The sequence below is a fragment of the Scyliorhinus torazame genome, chromosome 19 (genome assembly GCF_047496885.1).
Source record: "Scyliorhinus torazame isolate Kashiwa2021f chromosome 19, sScyTor2.1, whole genome shotgun sequence".
Taxonomy (NCBI): Eukaryota; Metazoa; Chordata; class Chondrichthyes; order Carcharhiniformes; family Scyliorhinidae; genus Scyliorhinus; species Scyliorhinus torazame.
The window spans coordinates 141,750,487-141,771,752 of NC_092725.1; the positions used below are offsets into that span (position 1 = coordinate 141,750,487).

Consider the following 21,266-nt stretch of genomic DNA (forward strand, 5'->3'; position numbering starts at 1 on the left):
AAAAGTTTAAACTGGCTTCCTTTTATGCGACGTGAACGTGTTGCAATTTTCTTGGCGGATTTTCTTGACTCGAATCTTGGATTTTCTGCCAATGACCGTTTGCAATTTTGTTATTCTATCACACGCGTGGATTATCCACCAGAAAGCGGACGGGTGAGTGGACAAAATAAAAGTTATTGAACATTAGCGGTGCAGCCGAAGACACGAAATGTCCTTCTAGTTTTCAAATCTTAACGTAGGTCTGCGATTTTAACACGTTTTCATGATAGGTAACTTGCAATCTGAATCTCTTGTCAGGAATATAGCAGGTGATAGCAGGGCAATAGAAGGGAGCCTTCAATAGAAGGGAGCCTTCGAAACCCTCGTTTTCAAGAAATAAATGTCTCAATAAAACAGACCTTGGACTCGATTCTCAGCGTTCACCTAAGAAGTTCTCTGGACGTGTTCATATCTCTTGCAGGGCGTTAGTTTTAGGAGCTGTATGTGCCAGACAGCAGGATAATGCATTTCGAGTCTTATTAATAACAACACTGTTTTAAAAATTCCAGTGTAGTGTTTGGGAAGCGAAAATTACGACTCAGGTTCTTACTGCAAGAAAATAACCAGTTTCGATAAACACGAGAACATCGACCGGATTGAAATGTGGAGGTTGATTTCAGTATTTCCACAATTTCACGGTTCTCACTGACAGTCGAAGGCACCTATGAACGGTCTCCAATCTCATGGGTTCAGACATGAAAATAAAAGCTAGAGTGTCATTGATATATAACATATTTTCAGGGGCAGTTTATTATTACTTAAAATAGCTTTCTTATGATTTACAATCAAACCTTTGGTGTGTTATCTGTGAGGGGGATTCTGTGATGGGGAAGAACGCGCCACTTTTCTCTCTGACAAAAACTAGTTAGATAAACTTGTGGGATAATTTGTAACGTGTTTCGAGGTATATCGGCCACACAAGACCGAGACAAAGTAAACCAATCTCTCTTACACTACACTTTCCCAAAGCAGCTGCAATGAATGTAAAATACACTTCAACTTTCTACCCCACATCACCATCAGGGAAAAGGACCTTATAATTATTGTCACAGCATGCGGAATCACTGATGTCCATCCTTATCCCAGGAACATCTCAGAGAGGTTATCTTGACAATTCCCATCACCAGTTACCCAAGTTAAAATGCAGTATATCACCCCCTCACTCAATTTCCCAACAGACTGCTGTGATTTGCAAAAACACAATATTATTCCAAACCATGAAACCAAAACGGAAATGGGATGGTGGAAGAGGGAAGACAATCTGAACAGTCAGTGTCCAACGTTTAGCCAGGGGTTTGTATTTAGCCTCTGTGGGCCCACATCGGACCCTGCTCATTTAAAAAAAAATAACATATATATGTAACAGCACTGCAGGATTCACACATGTCTCAGAGTGGATTATGGGGGAGTAAATAATGAGTGGGCACTGACCAGGAAGAAAATAAAACGAGCAAGGATGGCAGGAAGAGGAGACAAAGGTCTTCAGGAGGTTTTCCAACAAGGTAGAGAGGAATGTGGCATTAAGGAGATGCTGAGAGAGTGAAGTCTGGAGGGTGGTTGCAAGATCGCTGAATGAACAACAACTGATGGTGGAACAGAGAGAGTGAGCAATGAGAAGTAGGGTAATGTTATAGGACGCGAGAGTGCATTCAAGTGCATAGAGCTGGAAGAAATCGTTGAGTATTGGAGGTGGGAAACGGAGTTGTTCGGAGGGTAGATTAGGGAATTCGGGGGGCATTTGAAGGAAAGGGGAGAAACATAATTTAATTCTCTACAGCAGAAGGAAGCTACTGGAATTTGGTGAGGTTACAGAGTACGGTGCAATCCTGGGGCCTTAGTGCAGGTGATGATATTGCTGTAGCATCCCAGATAGCTGTAATTCTTGAATGGTAGAATTGGGGAGGAGAACATTGAAGGCGTTTAGCCACAAACTGATTAAAATGGGGAAAAGGCAAGCAATGTTGTCGAATTAAAAGAAAGTGACAAGGTGACAGATTAATTACAGGATTGGAGGGTGAGTTGAAGATTATTCAACAAAACCAGGTTCTAAGCCTGAGGTAGCAGCCAGGGAGGAATATATTGTCAATGCTAGAGGCATGCAAGTGTTTGCAAGAACTGTAATGGATGACTTAATTCTATTGACATGACATTGGAGAAAATATTAGCTTACCCAAGTGAATGCTGAATAGGCAATTGGAAATGTGGGCAACAGCAATGATCAAAGGATATGATAAAAATGATTTTAAAATGCATGAGTGATGATATAACCCTGGATGCACCAGAGATGCTGGGGAATAGAAGCAGAAACTGTTAACAGTATATAACTGTGCTACAGACATGGACAATGGAAGAGACAGGTTATCATAGAATTTACTGTGCAGAAGGAGGCCATTCGGCCCATCGAGTCTGCACCAGCCCTTACAAAGAGCACTCTACTGAAGCCCACATATCTACCCTATCCCCGTAACCTCCACTGAACATTGTTTGGAGACTAAGGGCAATTTATCATGGCCAATCCAACCTAACCCGCACATCTTTGGACTGTGGGAGAAAACCGGAGCACACGGGGGAAACGCACACAGACACGGGGAGAACGTGCAGACTCCGCACAAACAATGACCCAGCCAGGAATTGAACATGGGACCCTGGAGCCGTGAAGCAACTGTGCTAACCACTGTGCTACCATGCTGCCTTTATAGAAGGATTAGTTATAGGATATGTTATAGAAGGATTGAGTGGCTGACAGTGTTGAATGAAGTAGAAAGGTGAAGAAGGATAAAGTCAAATAATTCTACAGTGCAGAAGGAAGCCATTGGGCCTGTTAACCCTGTGGAAGCTCTTCGAAAGAGCTATCCAAATATTCCTTATCTTCACCATGCTGCTTTTTCTATTTCCCCCATAACCTTGTAAATGTTTCCTTTTCAGAAAAATTTCCATTCCCTTTCGCAAGTTACTATTTAATCTGCTCCCATCACCCCGAGGAGAAACAATCAGACATATTCACAATTAAATGATACCTTTGGTGATTTCAAGTGCTATGGAACAGAAACCTGATTTTGAACATAAGAGGCAGGAGAAGAATTAAGTCACAGCAAGTCCCAGTTGGACAGCATGAAGGGGGTGAGTGTTTTTTAAACTCATTCCTCAGATATGGGGATTGCTGGCAAGGCCAGCCTAGTTGCCCAGAGCTGCTTTCTTGAACTGCCGAAGTCCACGCAGTGAAGGAATTCCTCCAATGCTGTTTGATAGTGAATTACAGGATGTTGGCCAAGTAACAATAAAAGGATAATGATATATGTCCAAGACAAGATGCTATGTTATTCAAAGGGGAACTTGGAGATTATACAGTTCTCAACCATCTTCTGCTCCTATCCACCTAGGTATTGCAGGTCATGGGTTTGGAAAGCACTGCCAAAGAAGCATATTGTAGATCGGATACAGCATAGCCATAGTAATCCAATTGTTGAGTGATGTTTTAGCTGGTGGACAGGATGTCGATCAAGCAGAGTGCTTTGTTCTGTGTGATGCCAGGTTTCTTGAACTTTCCTACAGCTGCATCCATCCGGGAAAATGGCGAGCATTCCATCATCCTCCTGGCCGTGCCTTGGAGATTGTGGGCAGGCTTTGGACAATAAGAGGATGAGATATTTGTCACAGAATTCCCAGCCTCTGATCCTCTCTAGTCCAGTTGAGTTTCTGGACAACGGTCACCTCCCAGGATTTTGTTTGTAGGGCGGGGTCTTATGTCTATTCTCTTCCATGGGATGTGGACATTGCTGGAAAAAAACAGCATTTATTGCCCATCCCATATTGAGGGCAAGGCCACATTGTGGTGGATCTGGCATCACATATAAGCCAACCAGTGGGGTTTTTCTGACAATCAATGATACTTTCCTGGTCACCGTTAGTTTTCCAAATTTTACTTGGTTCCAAATCGGTTGGCTTATTTTTCTTGCACAGGCGCTTGTGAATTCCCACTGTTCCATTAGTCTGATATCAGCTCATCGTTTCTCTGCAGGGATGTATTGTGATCATCAGTAGGCATTCTTGATCAAATCAGCTACCAAAAATGATCAACTTGTGAAATATTCGTTCTTTCTTGCATTTAACAAATGCTGATGACTTAAGCTTTGAAGAATCAGGAAATTCAATCACATGGTGAAGCTGAATAAATGTTGTACAGATACAATTAACAACTCACAGTACCTACGCAGTGCCCAATATGTCACACTCAGAGAATTTCCAAGTTAATCTTCCAATTGATATCATCAGGAACCATTTAAGGAAATGTCCTAATTATTGTCCATTTTAAATGTCCAAAATAGAATTAAATGTTGTATATGATCCAAATTACAAGATAACATTGGGGCGCTAGAATAGTGATAATCATTAATTGCAGCTCTCTCACAGTTCGGCTCAATGGCATTCCAGTTCTGGAGATAATGCCATCAGTACTTACTATTGAAGACTACATATTCAAAACAAGGTACAGAAAATAAATATTGAAGTTGTTTGTAGTTATTTTATATGTGATATTTCATATAATTAATTATTTAAACAGTTCTCAAAAAATCACCAGAAAACCCAAAACATTCTGAAGCATTTTCAAAATCAATAGTGAAACCAATTATAACAACCTCACTATCAACTATGATAATGTTTAATTCTACCTTAGCAACTTTGTCTAGCTGTACATAGAAACTCATACACGTCTCCATCTTGAATCTCACCTACCCCATGCCTTTCTCCACGAGTGGTGACATATTTGGGGCTGGTTTAGCACAGGGCAAAATTGCTGGCTTTGAAAGCAGACCGAGGCAGGCCAGCAGCATGGTTCAATTCCCGTACCAGCCTCCCCGAACAGGCGTCGGGATGTGGCGACTAGGGGCTTTTCATAGTAACTTCATTGGAAGCCTACTTGTGACAATAAGCGATTTTCATATTTTCTAATCAGTTATCTCAGTTATCTTCCTAATTCTCTTCATCTGGCCAGTGCTCTCTCTACGTGTAAAAAACCTTCACAAATATTTTTGACAATTTTCCTTGGCCTTTTCAAACTCTTTCCTACTTCCACTCAATGCCTACTGTTCCTCCTGTAAACTATCTTCATAAGTTTTGTTATGCCAAAACTATTATAAATGCAAATTGTAATTGCTTGTAAAGTGTTGAATTTTGAAAATGACACTCCCAATTACATCTTAAAATTTAGTAATATGCGGAAATGCGGAAATGTTAGATTTGCATTTGGCACAGTAATGCATGTGGAACAGTTAAAAGCTGCATATTGTTGTGGTCAAATTCATATGTTCTCTCATGGCTGTGATCCGTATGTTTTGTATGGAACGAGGTGAGTTTTTTTAAGTGGAGGGTATAGTCCACTTAAATAACTCAGCAGTAAGCTATTGTGAGTTTAAAAGAAAAGTTATTTATTCTCACACACTTGCACTGAATTAAATGCAACATCACATGCAATTGATCACACCCATGGGTCCACACACACAAAAATTGGATACGGATAATAATCATACATTTTTGCAGATTACAGTTATCTCAGTCTCTGATTTTTAGGGTGGAATTCTCCGGCCATGCACTCCAGGCGACTGGCAAAATCCCGCCCGAGGTCATTGTCCGTGTCTCGCCCGTAATGATATTGCTGCGGGCGGGCAGGAGAATTCAGCCCATGACCTCCAGTCTCCTATTACTCTCATAAGGGGAGGCAATAGCGTAGTGGTATTGTCACTGGACTAGTAATCCAGAAACCTAGGGCAAAGCTCTGGGGACCCGAGTTTGAATCTTACCACAGCAGATGGTAAAATTTGAATCTAACAAAAATCCGGAATTAAAAGTCTAATGATGTGCATGGAACCGTTGTCTGTTGTCATGAAAACCCATCTGGTTCACTCATGTCCTTTAGGGAAGAAAATCTACCATCTTTACCTGGTCTGGTCTACATGTGACTCCAGACCCACAACAACGCGGTTGACTCTTAAATGCCCTCAGTTCAAGAGCAATTAGGGTTGGGCAATGCATGCTGGCCCAGATAGGGACACCCTATCCCATAAATTAATTTTTAAAAATGTGGCATGCCTGTGATCCTTTGAATTGATTTGAGGATTTAAAGTTGAGGAAAGAATCTTGTAAAGCAAGGATTCGGAGTATGTTGTGAGGTTGTCTGTAGTTGAAAAGCTAGGAGGTTGATTCTCAGGCAACTTTAAACGGAAAAAAATTTAACCTGTCACCATCTGGTTAATTTAGAGTAAATGTGTAAGAATAAAAAAGCTTTTTTACAAACAGGTTAGTGCTCTGGCCACCTGATGCCTCACAACTTGTTTCTAAGTCTGGTTCACAGACTGGCTGAGTGGATGCTTCTGATTGCTTTGATGGAACTGATCAGCAAACTGCTCTTGGCTGATCTTTTAAACAGACAAAGAAAGATGTCATTTTCGCTATGTGGCTGTTCACAAGTTCAAGGTCTTTGTCAAATAAGGTGCGGTGTTCACATTGATTCCGCATCCTGTGTTATGTGTGGGTTAACACTTATGATGCCCACCAGGTCTAGTTTGGATGGTAGAGGCCATTGCAATGCATTGAGAAGTTGATAGTGCATTCACATCCATCTGCTACAAATTTATTTTGATCTATCCAGAATGAAACATGGAGACAGGCAGTCTGGAAGCTCCATCATCTTTTGTGTTGGCGCATCCTTGAACAAAAGGATGTGTGAATTCCACAGATGGCTGTGAGATGCCTTCACCTTTCACCATATTTAATTAGATATCTGCCAGAGACTTGATACATGGAACATTACAGTGCAGTACAGGCCCTTCGGCCCTCGATGTTGCGCCGACCTGTGAAACCACTCTAAAGCCCAGCTACACTATTCCCTTATTGTCCGTATGGCTATCCAATGACCATTTGAATGCCCTTAGTGTTGGCGAGTCCACTACTGTTGCGGGCAGGGCATTCCACACCCTTACTGCTCTCTGAGTAAAGAACCTACCTCAGACATCTGTCCTATATCTATCTCCCCTCAATTTAAAGCTATGTCCTCTCGTGCTAGACATCACCATCCGAGGAAAAAGGCTCTCACTGTCCACCCTATCCAATCCTCTGATCACCTTGTATGCCTCAATTAAGTCACCTCTTAACCTTCTTCTCTCTAACAAAAACAGCCTCAAGTCCTTCAGCCTTTCCTCATAAGATCTTCCCTCCATACCAGGTAACATTCTGGTAAATCTCCTCTGCACCCTTTCCAATGCTTCCACATCCTTCCTATAATGCGGCGACCAGAATTGCACGCAATACTCCAAATGCGGCCGCACCAGAGTTTTGTACAGCTGCAACATGACCTCATGGCTCCGAAACTCAATCCCTCTACCAATAAAAGCTAACACACCGTACGCCTTCTTAACAACCCTCTCAACCTGGGTGGCAACTTTCAGGGATTTATGGACACCGAGATCTCTCTGCTCATCCACACTGCCAAGAATCTTACCATTAGCCCAGTACTCTGTCTTCCTGTTATTCCTTCCAAAATTAATCACCTCACACTTTTCTGCATTAAACTCCATTTGCCACCTCTCAGCCCAGCGCTGCAGCTTATCTATATCCCTCTGTAACTTGTAACATCCTTCCGCACTGTCCACAACTCCACCGACTTTAGTGTCATCTGCAAATTTACTCACCCATCATTCTACGCCCTCCTCCAGGTCATTTAGAAAAATGATACGGTCTGTAGTCCAAAAGCTAATCGTCACATGATTTGTGGCAATTACATTAACAGCTTGTTTGTGTCCAATTTTTAATTATCTGAAAGTTCATAAAATGACATGCCAGTACTGGGTATGACACTATGCAAAACAGTACCATTTTCTGTAATTTGTATGTGTGCCTGTGTTAGTATTATCCAGGTCCAATTATTCAGCTTGCTTCATGTCATGCCTCCATCCTGAGGTAATGCAAATCCATATTTTTAAAATACAATTACCCTATGTACACAACATTACCCTTTTGACTTCAACAGTTGCCATTGCAGTTTTTCCATTTGGTTCCCCATTTTGTACCTTGTGCAAATAAACTGAATTTGTTGATCTAGAGGTTTTATAGAATAATGGCATTGTGCCTTCGACAGAAAACAAAGTGATTAATTTCAATAAAAACATGGCATGAAACAAAAATGTAGAGCAAATAACTACAGTGCAAACCATTACTGCCAGGAAATACCTGATGTTCACGCTATAGTTACATTTGGTCCCATTGCTAGGGTATGTACATGAAACCTTTTGGATTATATTTGAATTAACCAATGATGCAAAGATGTGAAATGTTAAATAGTATTCCTAAACACTTCTGCATAATGTTCTTAATATGGTGAGATGTACCACAAGGAGGCAGAGGCCTTCTTGATTGACGCTCAGGAGGCAGTGGGAACCAATACCATCAGGGGCCAATGCCAGGAGATTCCTCCAAAAACATGGAATCAGTAAAGGGAAAATATTAATGATCTCACACAAATTGTTAAGATAAGTGATTTCCTCTTCAAATGGTATATCTTGACTGTTTGAGTGCCCAATACACCCCCATTACCCATATACCAACAATATCTAAGAATCCACCTCATGTACTTTACCTCATTCTCACACACTTAACGTTGTACAACATCAGGTTAAAGTCCAACAGGTTTGTTTCAAACACTAGCTTTCGGAGCACTGCTCCTTCCTCAGGTGAATGAAGCGGGATGTTCCAGAAATATATATATAGACAAATTCAAGGATGCACGACAATGCTTAGAATGCGAGCATTTGCAGTTAATTAAGTGCTCGCATTCTAAGCATTCTAAGCTTGCCTTGCAAGCCCAGACATCTGCCATCATGTCTCTGGTTGCTGTTCAAAGGAGCTTCCAGGGTATCACAGTGGCCCATCAATCTGTTCTCCAACAGATCAGTCAGTAGGATTGCTGAGGCACTGCATCAGTAGAATGGCAGTGACTCCAGGAGCACAAATCTGCTGTGCTCTCTTGGGAAGTCAGTATTTGTGGTCCTGAGCACTCCACCAGTGTCTATCCTGTTGCTGTCAGTCAACCAGGCTGTGATGCAGCCCGATAGGATGCTTTCTATGGTGAATCTGTAAAAGTTGGTAAGAGTCAATGCGGACATGCCGAATTTTCTTAGTTTCCTGAGGAGCTATCGGCGCTGTTGTGGTTTCTTTTTTTTTTTTAAATGCATTTTATTACAAACATGTATCAAACCAGGTCACAGCGAATAAACACCCCGGGAAGCATACTTCCCAACAATCAACTATACAGTCTGTACAGATTTTTCACGTTTTTCACCCTACCTCGCCCCCGCGATGAACATCCTCTCAAACACGGTCACAAACATTCCCCACCTTTCCTCAAACCCCCCTGAAGAGCCCCTTAACTCATACTTTATCTTCACTATTCGCAGGAAGTCGTACAGGTCACCCAACCGAGCCGCTACCCCCGGTGGCGATGCCGACCGCCACTCCAGCAAAATTCGCCGCCGTGCAATCAGAGAGGCGAAGGCCGTGACATCGGCCTTCCTCCTCTCCATGAGCTCCGGCTTCTCTGAGACCCCAAATATCGGCACCAAAGGGTCCGGGTCCACCTCCTCCTCCACTATCCTGGCTAAGACCGCGAACACTCTCGCCCATATTCTTCCCAATTTTTCGCAACCCCAAAACATGTGCGTGCGATTCGCTGGCCCCCGCCCACACCTCTCACACTCATCTGCTACCCCCTGAAAGAACCCACTCATTCTCGCCCGAGTCATATGCACCCTGTGCACCACCTTAAACTGTATCAGGCTCATCCTTGCACAAGAGGAGGTCCCGTTTACCCTTCGCAGTGCCTCACTCCATACTCCCCAATTGATCTCTACTCCCAACTCCGCTTCCCATTTCTCCTTGATCTTCATCACCCGCTTGCCTCCCTGCTTCCCCAGCCACTTATATATATCCCCAATTCCTCCCTCCCCTTCCACATCGGAAGCAACAGTCGCTCCAGCAGGGTGTATCCCAGCAACCTAGGGAACCCCCTCCAGATCATTCGCGCAAAGTCCCTAACCTGTAGATACCTGAACTCACTTCCCCTCGGCAGCTCTACCCTCTCCCTTAGCTCCTCCAGACTGGTGAACCCTTCCTCCAAATACAGATCCCTCACCTTGACCAGCCTCACTTCCCTCCACCTCCTAGCCATCACTCCCCCCGCCCCGGCTCAAACCCATGATTCTCGCACAGCGACGTTAGCACCGACATCCCTTCCACCCTAAAATGCCTCCTCAACTGATTCCATATCTTCACTGTGGACTGCACCACCGGGCTCCTTGAATACCTACTCGGAACCATTGGCAACGCTGCCGTCACCATAGCCCTCAAACTAGACCCCTTACAAGATTCCGCCTCCATCCTAACCCACTCTACCCCTTCTCCTTCCCACCACCGCCGCACCTTGTCCACATTCGCCACCCAATAATAATGAAGCAATTTCGACAACGCCAACCCCCCTGCTGCCTCTGCCTCTGTAGCAGGGCCCTCCCCACCCTCGGCATCTTCCCCGCCCATACAAAGTTAGAAATGATCGTGTCCGAAAAAAGACCTTTGGTATAAAGATCAGGGGCACGATCCTCCGACTCCCCGCCGGGTCGGAGAATCGGCGGGGGCTGGCGTGAATCTCGCCCCCGCCGTGTCCCGAATTCTCCGCTACCAGAGAATCGTCGGGGGCGGGAATCGCGCCACACCGATCGGCGGGCTCCCTCCGGCGATTCTCCGGCCCGCGATGGGCCGAAGTCCTGCCACTGTCAACCCTCTCCAGCCGGCGTGGATTGAACCACCTACCTTACCGGCGGGAGCAGACGGCGCGGGCGGGCTCTGGGGTCCTGGGGGGGGGCGCGGGGCGATCTGGCCCGGGGGGTGCCCCCACGGTGGCCTGGCCCGCGATTGGGGCCCACCGATCGGCGGGCGGGCCTGTGCCGTGGGGGCACTCCTTTTCTTCCGCCTTCGCCATGGTCTTCACTATGGCGGAGGCGGGAAACCCCCTCCACTGCGCATGTGCGGGGATGCCGTGAGCGTCCGCTGACACTCCCGCACATGCGTCGCCCGGTGAAATCCTTTCGGCGCCGGCTGGCGTGGCGCCAAAGTCCTTCCCCGCCAGCTGGCGGGGCGGTAATCAAGGTGAGGGCTTGGTCCCTAAAGGTGCGGAGGAACCTTTGGGGTGGCCCGACACCGGAGTGGTTCCCGCCACTCCATTACACCAGATTCCCCCGCCCCGCCGGGTAGGGGAGAATCCCGGCCCAGGAGAGCCTGAAAGATAAACAAGAACCTCGGCAGAATATTCATTTTCACCACTTGGACCCTCCCTGCCAGTGGTAAGTGCAGTGTATCCCACCTCTTAATATCCTCCCTGGCCTCCTCCATCAGCTTCGTTAAGTTCCACTTATGGACCCCCTTCCATTCCCTCGCTTCCTGAATCCCCAAATCCCTAAACCTATCCCTCACTACCGTAAATGGCATCCCCCCTAAGTTAGCCCGCTGTGCCAGCATTCTCTGGGAATACCTCTCTTCTCCCGCCATTCAGCTTGTATCCCGAGAACCCTCCAAACCTCCCAGCAGGCCCATAATCCTTCCCAGAATCTCCAGCGGATCCGAAACATACAGCAACAGGTCATCAGCAAAGAGTGACACCCGATGTTCCCTCTGTCCCCTCATAATCCCCCACCACTCTGCTGACCCCCTGAGAGCCATCGTCAATGGCTCTACGGCCAGCGCAAACAGCAGCGGCGACAGCGGGCACCCTTGCCTTGTACCCTTGTGTAAGTCAAAGCTTCGTGAGCTCATATCATTCGTCCTCACCCTCGCCCTTGGTGCCACATACAGCAACCGCACCCATGCCACAAATCTTGTCCCAAATCCAAACCTTCCCAAAGCCTCGCCACTCCACCCGATCAAATGCTTTCTCTCGTCCATGGACACCACCACCTCCGGTACCAGTGCCTCCAACGGATTAATCACCACATTCAACAGCCGTCTTATATTACTCGCGAGCTGCTTGCCCTTCACAAAGCCTGTTTGATCTTCTGCAACCACCCCCGGGACACAATCCTCCATCCTCCCCGCCAACAACTTAGCCAATACTTTCACATCCGTGTTCAATAGTGATATGGGTCTATACGACCCACATTTCATCGGGTCCTTCCGCTTTTTGGGGATTAGTGTGATTACCGCCTGCTTCATCGTCTCCGGCAACTCCCCCTTCTCCAGTGCTTCATTAAACACCCCAACAGATGTGGTGCCAGGTCCGTCGCAAATTCCTGATTCCGCCGGGTACCATCCGGCCCAGGGGCCTTCCCCGACTTCATAACCCCTGATACTATCCAGCACCTCCCTCAGCACCAGGGGCTCCTCCAATGCCTGCCTCTTTGCTTCGTCCACCTGGGGAAATTCCAGCTCATCCAGAAACCGCCCCATGTCCCCCTCCTCTCCCCCCGGGTCCGCCGCATAAAGTCCCTGGTGGTACTCCCTAAACGCCTCATTTATCTTCCCTGGCTCTGACACCACATCCCCAGCCCCAATCCGTATCTTCAATATTTCCCTGGGCGCAGCCTGCCTCCGCAGCTGGTGCGCCAGCATGCGGCTCGCCTTCTCCCCATACTCGTATTGCACCCCTCTTGCCCTACGCAGTTGCCCTACTGCCCTCCCTGTCAGCCTGTCAAACTGCCCCTGCAACTTTTTCCTCCTCACCAATCCCTCCACAGTGGGCACCCTCGAATGTTCCCTGTCCACCTCCACCATCTCGCTCACTAGACGGTCATGTTCCTCCCTATTTCCCCTATCCGCACGAGCCTTAAACAAAATAATTTCCCCCCGGACCACTGCCTTCAGGCCGCCAACACCGCCGCATTCTGATTCAACTCCACATACCCCTTAATCACCGTCCGCACTTATCACAAAAACCTCCATCCACCAATAACCCCGAGTCAAACTTCCACCCCGGCCTTTGCTCTTGTCCCATTCTAAACCGAATCTCCAGCCAGTGGGGTGCATGGTGCGAGATATCTATCCCCACGTACTCTGTCCCCTCCACCCCAACCAAAATCTCCTGACTCACTACAAAGTAATCAATCCTCGAATACACCTTATAGACGTGTGAAAAGAAGGAATACTCCCTTCCCCCTGGGATCTGAAAGTGCCATGGATCCAGCATACCCATCCTCTCCATAACCCCCCCCCCCACCCCAGCTCCCTTGCCATTCATACCCTACCCATCGACCTGGGGCTCCAGGACACAGTTAAAATCTCTTCCCATGACCAACTGGTACGTGGCCAAATCCGGGATCGCAGCCAGCATCCCCCTCATAAAACCCACATCATCCCAATTTGGGGCATTCACATTTACCAACACCACCGGTGCCCCTTCCAATACCCCACTCACAATCACATATCTCTTACCCGGCACCCTCACCTCCTTCGCACTCTCAAATCCCATTTTTCTGCTCATTAAAATCGCCACCCCTCGATTTTGAATCAAATCCTGAGTGTAAAAACCTGCCCGACCCACCCCTTCCTTAACCTAATCTGGTCCTTCACACGGAGGTGCATCTCCTGCAGAAAGACCACCCCCGCTTTCAAGCCCTGAGGTGCGCGAACACCCATGACCTTTTAACCGGCCCATTCAGTCTCTGGACGTTCCACGTTACCAACCTTACCGGAGGTCAATGCCTCCAATCCCCTCTACCGTCCGTCATCTTCCCCGCCCCTTTAATTCCACCCTGTACCTAGCCCATCCCAGATGGCCCCTTTCTCCGCCCATGACCATGTCACCTCTCACCCCCTGCCACGTCACAACAACCTCTCTCCCCCTCTTCCCAGCCCACCCTTCCCCCCTCCCCCTCCCCTGACCACCCCTCTCGGCTTCCTCCCCCACCACCTGACTTTCATTCATCAGCATAATCTGCTAGCCCAAGCACACTTCCCAATGATCTCCCCCCCCCCTCACTCCTCACCCCCCCCCCCAAAAAAAAGATGAACATTCCCCAATCCCTACTTCCACTTCAAACCTGCTCCCAACCATTACACCCCGTTTCCCAAGCATTGTCCACTCAGTTCTCCCCAAGTTTATATTCCTTAATGAAGTCTTCGGCTGTTTCTGGGCTCTCGAAATAATACTCCCGGCCTCCGAACGTCACCCATAATTTCGCCGGGTAGGGCACCCCAGACCTGCTCTGCTGCCGGTACAGCACCGCCTTGGCCTGGTTGAAGCCTGCCTGCCACTTTGCCAACTCGGCTCCAATGTCCTGATAAATTTGGACCCTATTCCTCTCCCAGTCGCAGGTACGCTTCTCCCTGGCCCATCACAGAATTTTCTCTTTCTCTTCATATTTGTGGAACCTCACGATCACCACCCGTGGCAGGTCCCCAGCTCGAGGCTTCTGCCTCAGGGACGTATGCACTCAGGCATCTTATCAAGCACCCCTTCTGCCACAGGCCCCGCCAGCATCTTCGAAACATACCTCGTGGCACTCACTCCTTCAGGCAGGCCCACTATTCGCAGGTTCTGCCTTCTCGAGACATTCTCCTGCTACTCCACATTTGCCCTCAATGTTTTACACAGGTCCCTGGGAGCCCACCTCTGTCTCCAGAGTCAGCACACGATCGCTGTGGTCCGAGATCACTCCTTCAATCTCCCGAATCTGTGACCCCTGCACCTCCAAACACTTCTCCACACGTTCCAAAGAACTATTCACCGCTTCTTCAATGGTCTTTGTGAGATCCTCCTGCATTTGTTCCCTCTGCTGCTGGAGCTCAGCTTTAATAAAGGCCATCAAGTCAAGTTGAAGCCTTGCAGCAGCTTGCAACGGCCCTCCCCCCGCCTGCATGTTTAAGGAGGCTTATGTTGTTGCTGCAGCAGTACAAACATGCTCCAATTTTCCAGCCAAATCTCTCACTGTTTTCTGCTGGGTCTGGTAACCAGCAGACATACCATTCTGGGGGGAAGTGCTCCTCCAACATTCACCTACGTCATTTCATCAAATTTCCAGCCTGTATTGGTTAAAAAGAGCTCTTTTCTGTGACCCCGAGCAGGTGCTGCTGTGTAGGTAACCACTCACTCCAAGGCCCACATCGGAAGTCCCTGTTGTGCTTTCTTGGTCGTAGCGTCGACGTGGGTGGACCAGGACAGATTGTTGGAGATGTGCACACCTAGGAATTTGAAGCTGTCAACCATCTCCACCTCGGCACCATTGATGCAGTCAGGGGCGTGTACAATACTTCGCTTCCTGAAGTCAATGATCAGCTCTTTAGTTTTGCTGATGTTGAGAGAGAGAGATTGTGTGGAAATTGTATGTGCGGCAATGTCCAAAATCTGCCACCTCAGGGCTGGGACCCCATGCCAGATTTTGGATTTTCATGAATGTTGGTTTACCTGCTGGTGGAACAGGCGTTTCTCTTTTTTATGTGGAAAATGGACTTTAACTTGGCACAGTTCAGCTCAGGACAGAAATCAGTGAACCACACTGCGACCCAACGTCAATGCACAACCTGCTGCCTCAGGTACAGCATTCATTCCTGACCCTTACTGCTCTGATGTTAGTATCACTGAAGCCACATCTCTGAACAGTAGATGCAAGAACATTTAAGCCTGATAAAATAACATTTTTCTGGCTCTCATATCCATCGCGAGTCTGGGAGCTCTTTCCTGTGTTTGCTGCTTTACCGAGAGGTGGCACCCCACGCAATATACGGTTTCTGTGGTGATTTTTGCCACACAGTGCTGTGTGTGTGTGTGCACAGCTCTCACTGGCTCTATCCTCTAGAATCAGCCCAAAAATGGCCTCTTGGTTCCCACACATTCTTTGTTCCGAGGACAGTGCCTGAGCGAAACTTATCTGGTTTGTGGACAGCCCAATTTTGGGCATCGTACCTGTAAGTATGCTCAGTGCACATATGACAAATACATGGTTTAAGTGTGAAGCGTCAAGGAAAAAAATCTGTCTGGGCTTTTACATCATTGCAAAACAGCATATCTCAACTATAGTAAATTCTCTCCAACATATTATTTTTTTAAAAATTAATTTACGGGATGTGGGAGTCGCTGGCTAAACCAGCATTTATTGCCCATCTCTAGTTGCCCCAGAGAAGGTGATGCTAAGCTATCTTCTTGAACCACTGCAGTCCCCATGGTGTAGGCACACCCACTGTGCTGTTAGGGAGGGAGTTTAGGATTTTGACCCAGTGACAGTAACAGAACGGCAATATATTTCAAATCAGGATGGTGAGTGACTTGGAGGGGAACCTCCAGGTGGTGGGGTTCCCAGGTATCTGCTGCTCTTGTCCTTCTAGATGACAGTGGTCGTTGGTTTGGAAGGTGCTGCCCAAGGAACCTTGGTGAGTTCCTGCAGCGCATCTTGTAGATGGTACACACGGCTGCTACTGTGCATTGGTGGTGGAGGGAGTGGATGTTGAAGGTGGTAGATGTGGTGCCAATCAAGCACGTTGCTTCTTCCTGGATGGTGTATTCCAACACACTGCTGAATTGTAGATGGTAAAATGGCTTTGGGGAGACAGGAGGTGAGTTACTTGGCAAGGATTCCTAGCCTCTGACCTGCTGTTGCAGCCACAGTATTTAAACGGCAAGTCCAGTTCATTTTCTGGACAAAATGAAATGAAAATCGCTTATTGTTACAAGTAGGCTTCAAATGAAGTTACTGTGAAAAGCCCCTAGTCGCCACATTCCGGCGCCTGTTCGGGGAGGCTGGTACGGGAATTGAACCGTGCTGCTGGCCTACCTTGGTCTGCTTTCAAAGCCAACGATTTAGCCCAGTGTGCTAAACCAGCAAAGGTAACCCCCAGGATTTGACAGTGGGGGTTTCAGTGATGGAAATGTCATTGATGTCCAATTCTTGTTGGAATTGGTCATTTGTGTGGCTACTTGCCACTTGTCAGCCCAAGCCTGGGTATTGTCCAGGTAATAATAATAATAATAATCTTTATTATTGTCACAAGTAGGCTTGCATTAATACTGCAATGAAGTTACTGTAAAAATCCCCTAGTCGCCACATTCTGACGCCTGTTCGGGTACACAGAGGGAGAATTCAGAATGTCCAATTCACCTACCAGCATGTCTTTCAGGACTTATGGGAGGAAACCGGAGCACCCGGAGGAAACTCACGCAGATACAGGGAGAACGTCCAGACTCCACACAGGAGTGACCCAAGCGGGAATCGAACCTGGGACTCTAGCGCTATGAAACAACAGTGCCAACCACTGTGCTACCGTGCCGCTGCATTTGGACTGCTTTAGTGTCTGAGAAGTCGCAAATAGTGCTGAACATTGTGCAACCATCAGTGAACATCTCGACTACTGACCTTATGATGGAAGTAAGGTCATTGATCAAGCAGCTGAAGATGGTTGGGCCTATGGCACTCCCATGAGGAACTCTTGTAATGATGGCCTGGAACTGCGATGATTTCCCTCCAACAACCACAACCATCTTCCTTTGTGCCAGGTATGATTCCCGCTGGTTCCCATTGACTCCAGTTTAGTCAGGGCTCTTTGATGCCATACTCGGCCAAGGGCAGTCACCCTCACCACTGGAATTCAGCTCTTTTGTCCATGTTTTATATAAAAACAGATAGTAAAAGTTTCTACAAATACATAAAACAAAAATGAGTGGCAAAGGTAAATATTGGTCCTTTAGAGGATGAGAAGGGAGATTTAATAATGGGAGATGAGGAAATGGCTGAGGAACTGAACAGGTTTTTTGGGTCGGTCTTCACAGTGGAAGACACAAATAACATGCCAGTGACTGGTGGAAATGAGGCTATGACAGGTGAGGACCTTGAGAGGATTGTTATCACCAAGGAGGTAGTGATGGGCAAGCTAATGGGGCTAAAGGTAGACAAGTCTCCTGGCCCTGATGGAATGCATCCCAGAGTGCTAAAAGAGATGGCTAGGGAAATTGCAAATGCACTAGTGATAATTTACCAAAATTCACTAGACTCTGGGGTGGTCCCGGCGGATTGGAAATTAGCAAACGTGACACCACTGTTTAAAAAAGGAGGTAGGCAGAAAGTGGGTAATTATAGGCCAGTGAGCTTAACTTCGGTAGTAGGGAAGATGCTGGAATCTGTCATCAAGGATGAAATAGCGAGGCATCTGGATGGAAATTGTCCCATTGGACAGACGCAGCATGGGTTCATAAAGGGCAGGTCGTGCCTAACTAATTTAGTGGAATTTTTTGAGGACATTAACAGTGCGGTAGATAACGGGGAGCCAATGGATGTGGTATATCTGGATTTCCAGAAAGCCTTTGACAAGGTGCCACACAAAAGGTTGTTGCATAAGATAAAGATGCATGGCATTAAGGGGAAAGTAGTAGCATGGATCGAGGATTGGTTAATTAATAGAAAGCAAAGAGTGGGGATTAATGGGTGTTTCTCTGGTTGGCAATCAGTAGCTAGTGGTGTCCCTCAGGGATCAGTGTTGGGCCCACAACTGTTCACAATTTACATAGATGATTTGGAGTTGGGGACCAAGGGCAATGTGTCCAAGTTTGCAGACGACACTAAGATAAGTGGTAAAGCAAAAAGTGCAGAGGATACTGGAAGTCTGCAGAGGGATTTGGATAGGCTAAGTGAATGGGCTAGGGTCTGGCAGATGGAATACAATGTTGACAAATGTGAGGTTATCCATTTTGGTAGGAATAACAGCAAAAGGGATTATTATTTAAATTATAAAATATTAAAACATGCTGCTGTGCAGAGAGACCTGGGTGTGCTAGTGCATGAGTCGCAGAAAGTTGGTTTTCGGGTGCAACAGGTGATTAAGAAGGCAAATGGAATTTTGTCCTTCATTGCTAGAGGGATGGAGTTTAAGACTAGGGAGGTTATGCTGCAATTGTATAAGGTGTTAGTGAGGCCACACCTGGAGTATTGTGTTCAGTTTTGGTCTCCTTACTTGAGAAAGGACGTGCTGGCACTGGAGGGTGTGCAGAGGAGATTCACTAGGTTAATCCCAGAGCTGAAGGGGTTGGATTACGAGGAGAGGTTGAGTAGACTGGGACTGTATGCGTTGGAATTTAGAAGGATGAGGGGGGATCTTATAGAAACATATAAGATTATGAAGGGAATAGATAGGATAGATGCGGGCAGGTTGTTTCCACTGGCGGGTAAAAGCAGAACTAGGGGGCATAGCCTCAAAATAAGGGGAAGTAGATTTAGGACTGAGTTTAGGAGGAACTTCTTCACCCAAAGGGTTGTGAATCTATGGAATTCCTTGCCCAGTGAAGCAGTAGAGGCTCCTTCATTAAATGTTTTTAAGATAAAGATAGATAGTTTTTTGAAGAATGAAGGGATTAAGGGTTATGGTGTTCGGGCCGGAAAGTGGAGCTGAGTCCACAAAAGATCAGCCATGACCTCATTGAATGGTGGAGCAGGCTCGAGGGGCCAGATGGCCTACTCCTGCTCCTAGTTCTTATGTTGTTCTTATGTTCTTATCCAAGGCTGTATGAACTGAGTTCAAAGTGAGCATCAGTGGACAGGTTATTGCTAAGCAAGGGCCACTTGATAGCACTGTTGCTGACCCCTTCCATCATTTTACTGATGATGGAGAGTACACTGATGGGGCAGTAATTGGTCAGATTGTATTTGTCCTGCTTTTTGTGTACAGGGCACACCTGGGCAATTTTCCACATTGCCGGGTAGATACCTGTGCTATAGCTGTACTTGAACAGCTTGGCAATGGGCGAGTCAGGTTCTGGAGCACAAGTCTTCAGTGCTATTGTCATTGTGATAAACCAACTGGCTGTTGAATGGTGGGAGTGTTTCCTCATCCGTGCGGGAAGGCTTCCCTGTCTGGCTCACTCAGAGCATGACATTGTGGGACCTACTCCTGGTTTGAAACTTCAACAGGAAGAGTCGGCAGCGCAGCCAATGGACTACACACCACTTTCCTGCCCGAGTTGACACTTGAAAAATATCGGAAAATCCTGTCCCTGCTTTCCAAAATGCAAGTTGCTTCCAAAACGTAAATGACATCTTTAAAGTGTTTGAAATAAGGGGCGAAATTCTCCATTATCGGCGGAAACTCCGCCGATCGGCGCAAAAAACGGCGCAAATCCCACTTGCGTCACGTCATAAAAATGGGCCGATAGTCTGCGGCCCGAAATGGGCTAGCAGCGACGTAACGGGATCCGCGCTTGCGCAGTGGTTCACGCCGTGCAGCGTCATACGCGCTGCACGGCGTGACGGCTCATAAGGCCGCGCAGCTCCCCCCCACCCGACCGGAACAGCCGACCGCAACACCCGACTTGATGGCTGGCCGTCGCTCAGCCCCGAGGTTCGAGTCACGCGATGTGGAGGCGCTCCTGGACGCGGTGGAGCAGAGGAGGGACGCCCTGTATCCCGGGCACGGCCGCAGAGTTGCCCCACGCCACAGCCGGCGTCTGTGGAGGGAGGTGGCAGAGGCCGTCACCGCTGTGGCCCTAACACCACGGACAGGCACCCAGTGCCACAAGAAGGTGAACGACCTCGTCAGAGCAGGCAGGGTGAGCCTCCCCCATATCCCCCCTCCCCCAAATCCCCCCCTCCCCCATATCCCCCCTCCCCCATATCCCCCCCTCCCCATATCCCCCATATCCCCCCTCCCCATATCCCCCATATCCCCCCTCCCCCATATCCCCCATATCCCCCCTCCCCCATATCCCCCCTCCCCCATATCCCCCATATCCCCCATATCCCCCCTCCCCCATATCCCCCCTCCCCCATATCCCCCATATCCCCCCCTCCCCCATATCCCGCATATCCCCCCCTCCCCCATATCCCCCATATCCCCCCCTCGCCATATCCCCCCTCCCCCATATCCCCCCTCCCCATATCCCCCATATCCCCCCCTCCCCCATATCCCCCCTCCCCCATATCCCCCCTCCCCCATATCCCCCCTCCCCCATATCCCCCATATCCCCCCCTCCCCCATATCCCCCCTCCCTCATATCCCCCATATTCCCCCCTCCCCATATCCCCCCTCCCCCATATCCCCCATATTCCCCCCTCCCCCATATCCCCCCTCCCCATATCCCCCCCTCCCCATATCCCCCCTCCCCCATATCCCCCATATCCCCCCTCCCCCATATCCCCCCTCCCCCATATCCCCCCTCCCCCATATGCCCCATATCCCCCCTCCCCATATCTTCCCCTCCCCCATATCCCCCATTCCCC

At 47.9% G+C, this 21,266-nt stretch overlaps 2 protein-coding genes across 2 annotated transcripts in view; one reads left to right on the top strand and one right to left on the bottom strand.

Moving 5' to 3' along the window:
• LOC140395975 (cyclin-dependent kinase inhibitor 1B-like) overlaps positions 1–19,837 on the bottom strand; it is a 23,135-nt gene extending 3,298 nt beyond the window's left edge. The window contains exons 1-2 of the mRNA XM_072484002.1: positions 19,759–19,837; positions 8,046–8,161 (exon numbers count right to left, since the gene is read on the bottom strand). Coding sequence (XP_072340103.1) covers positions 8,046–8,161; positions 19,759–19,837 — 195 coding nt within the window. The remainder of the gene's footprint in view (positions 1–8,045; positions 8,162–19,758) is intronic.
• Positions 104–21,266, top strand: part of LOC140396568 (cyclin-dependent kinase inhibitor 1-like) — a 161,374-nt gene continuing 140,211 nt past the window's right edge. Inside the window, exon 1 of the mRNA XM_072485338.1 lies at positions 104–153. The gene's annotated coding sequence lies outside the window, so the exon portion shown is untranslated. The remainder of the gene's footprint in view (positions 154–21,266) is intronic.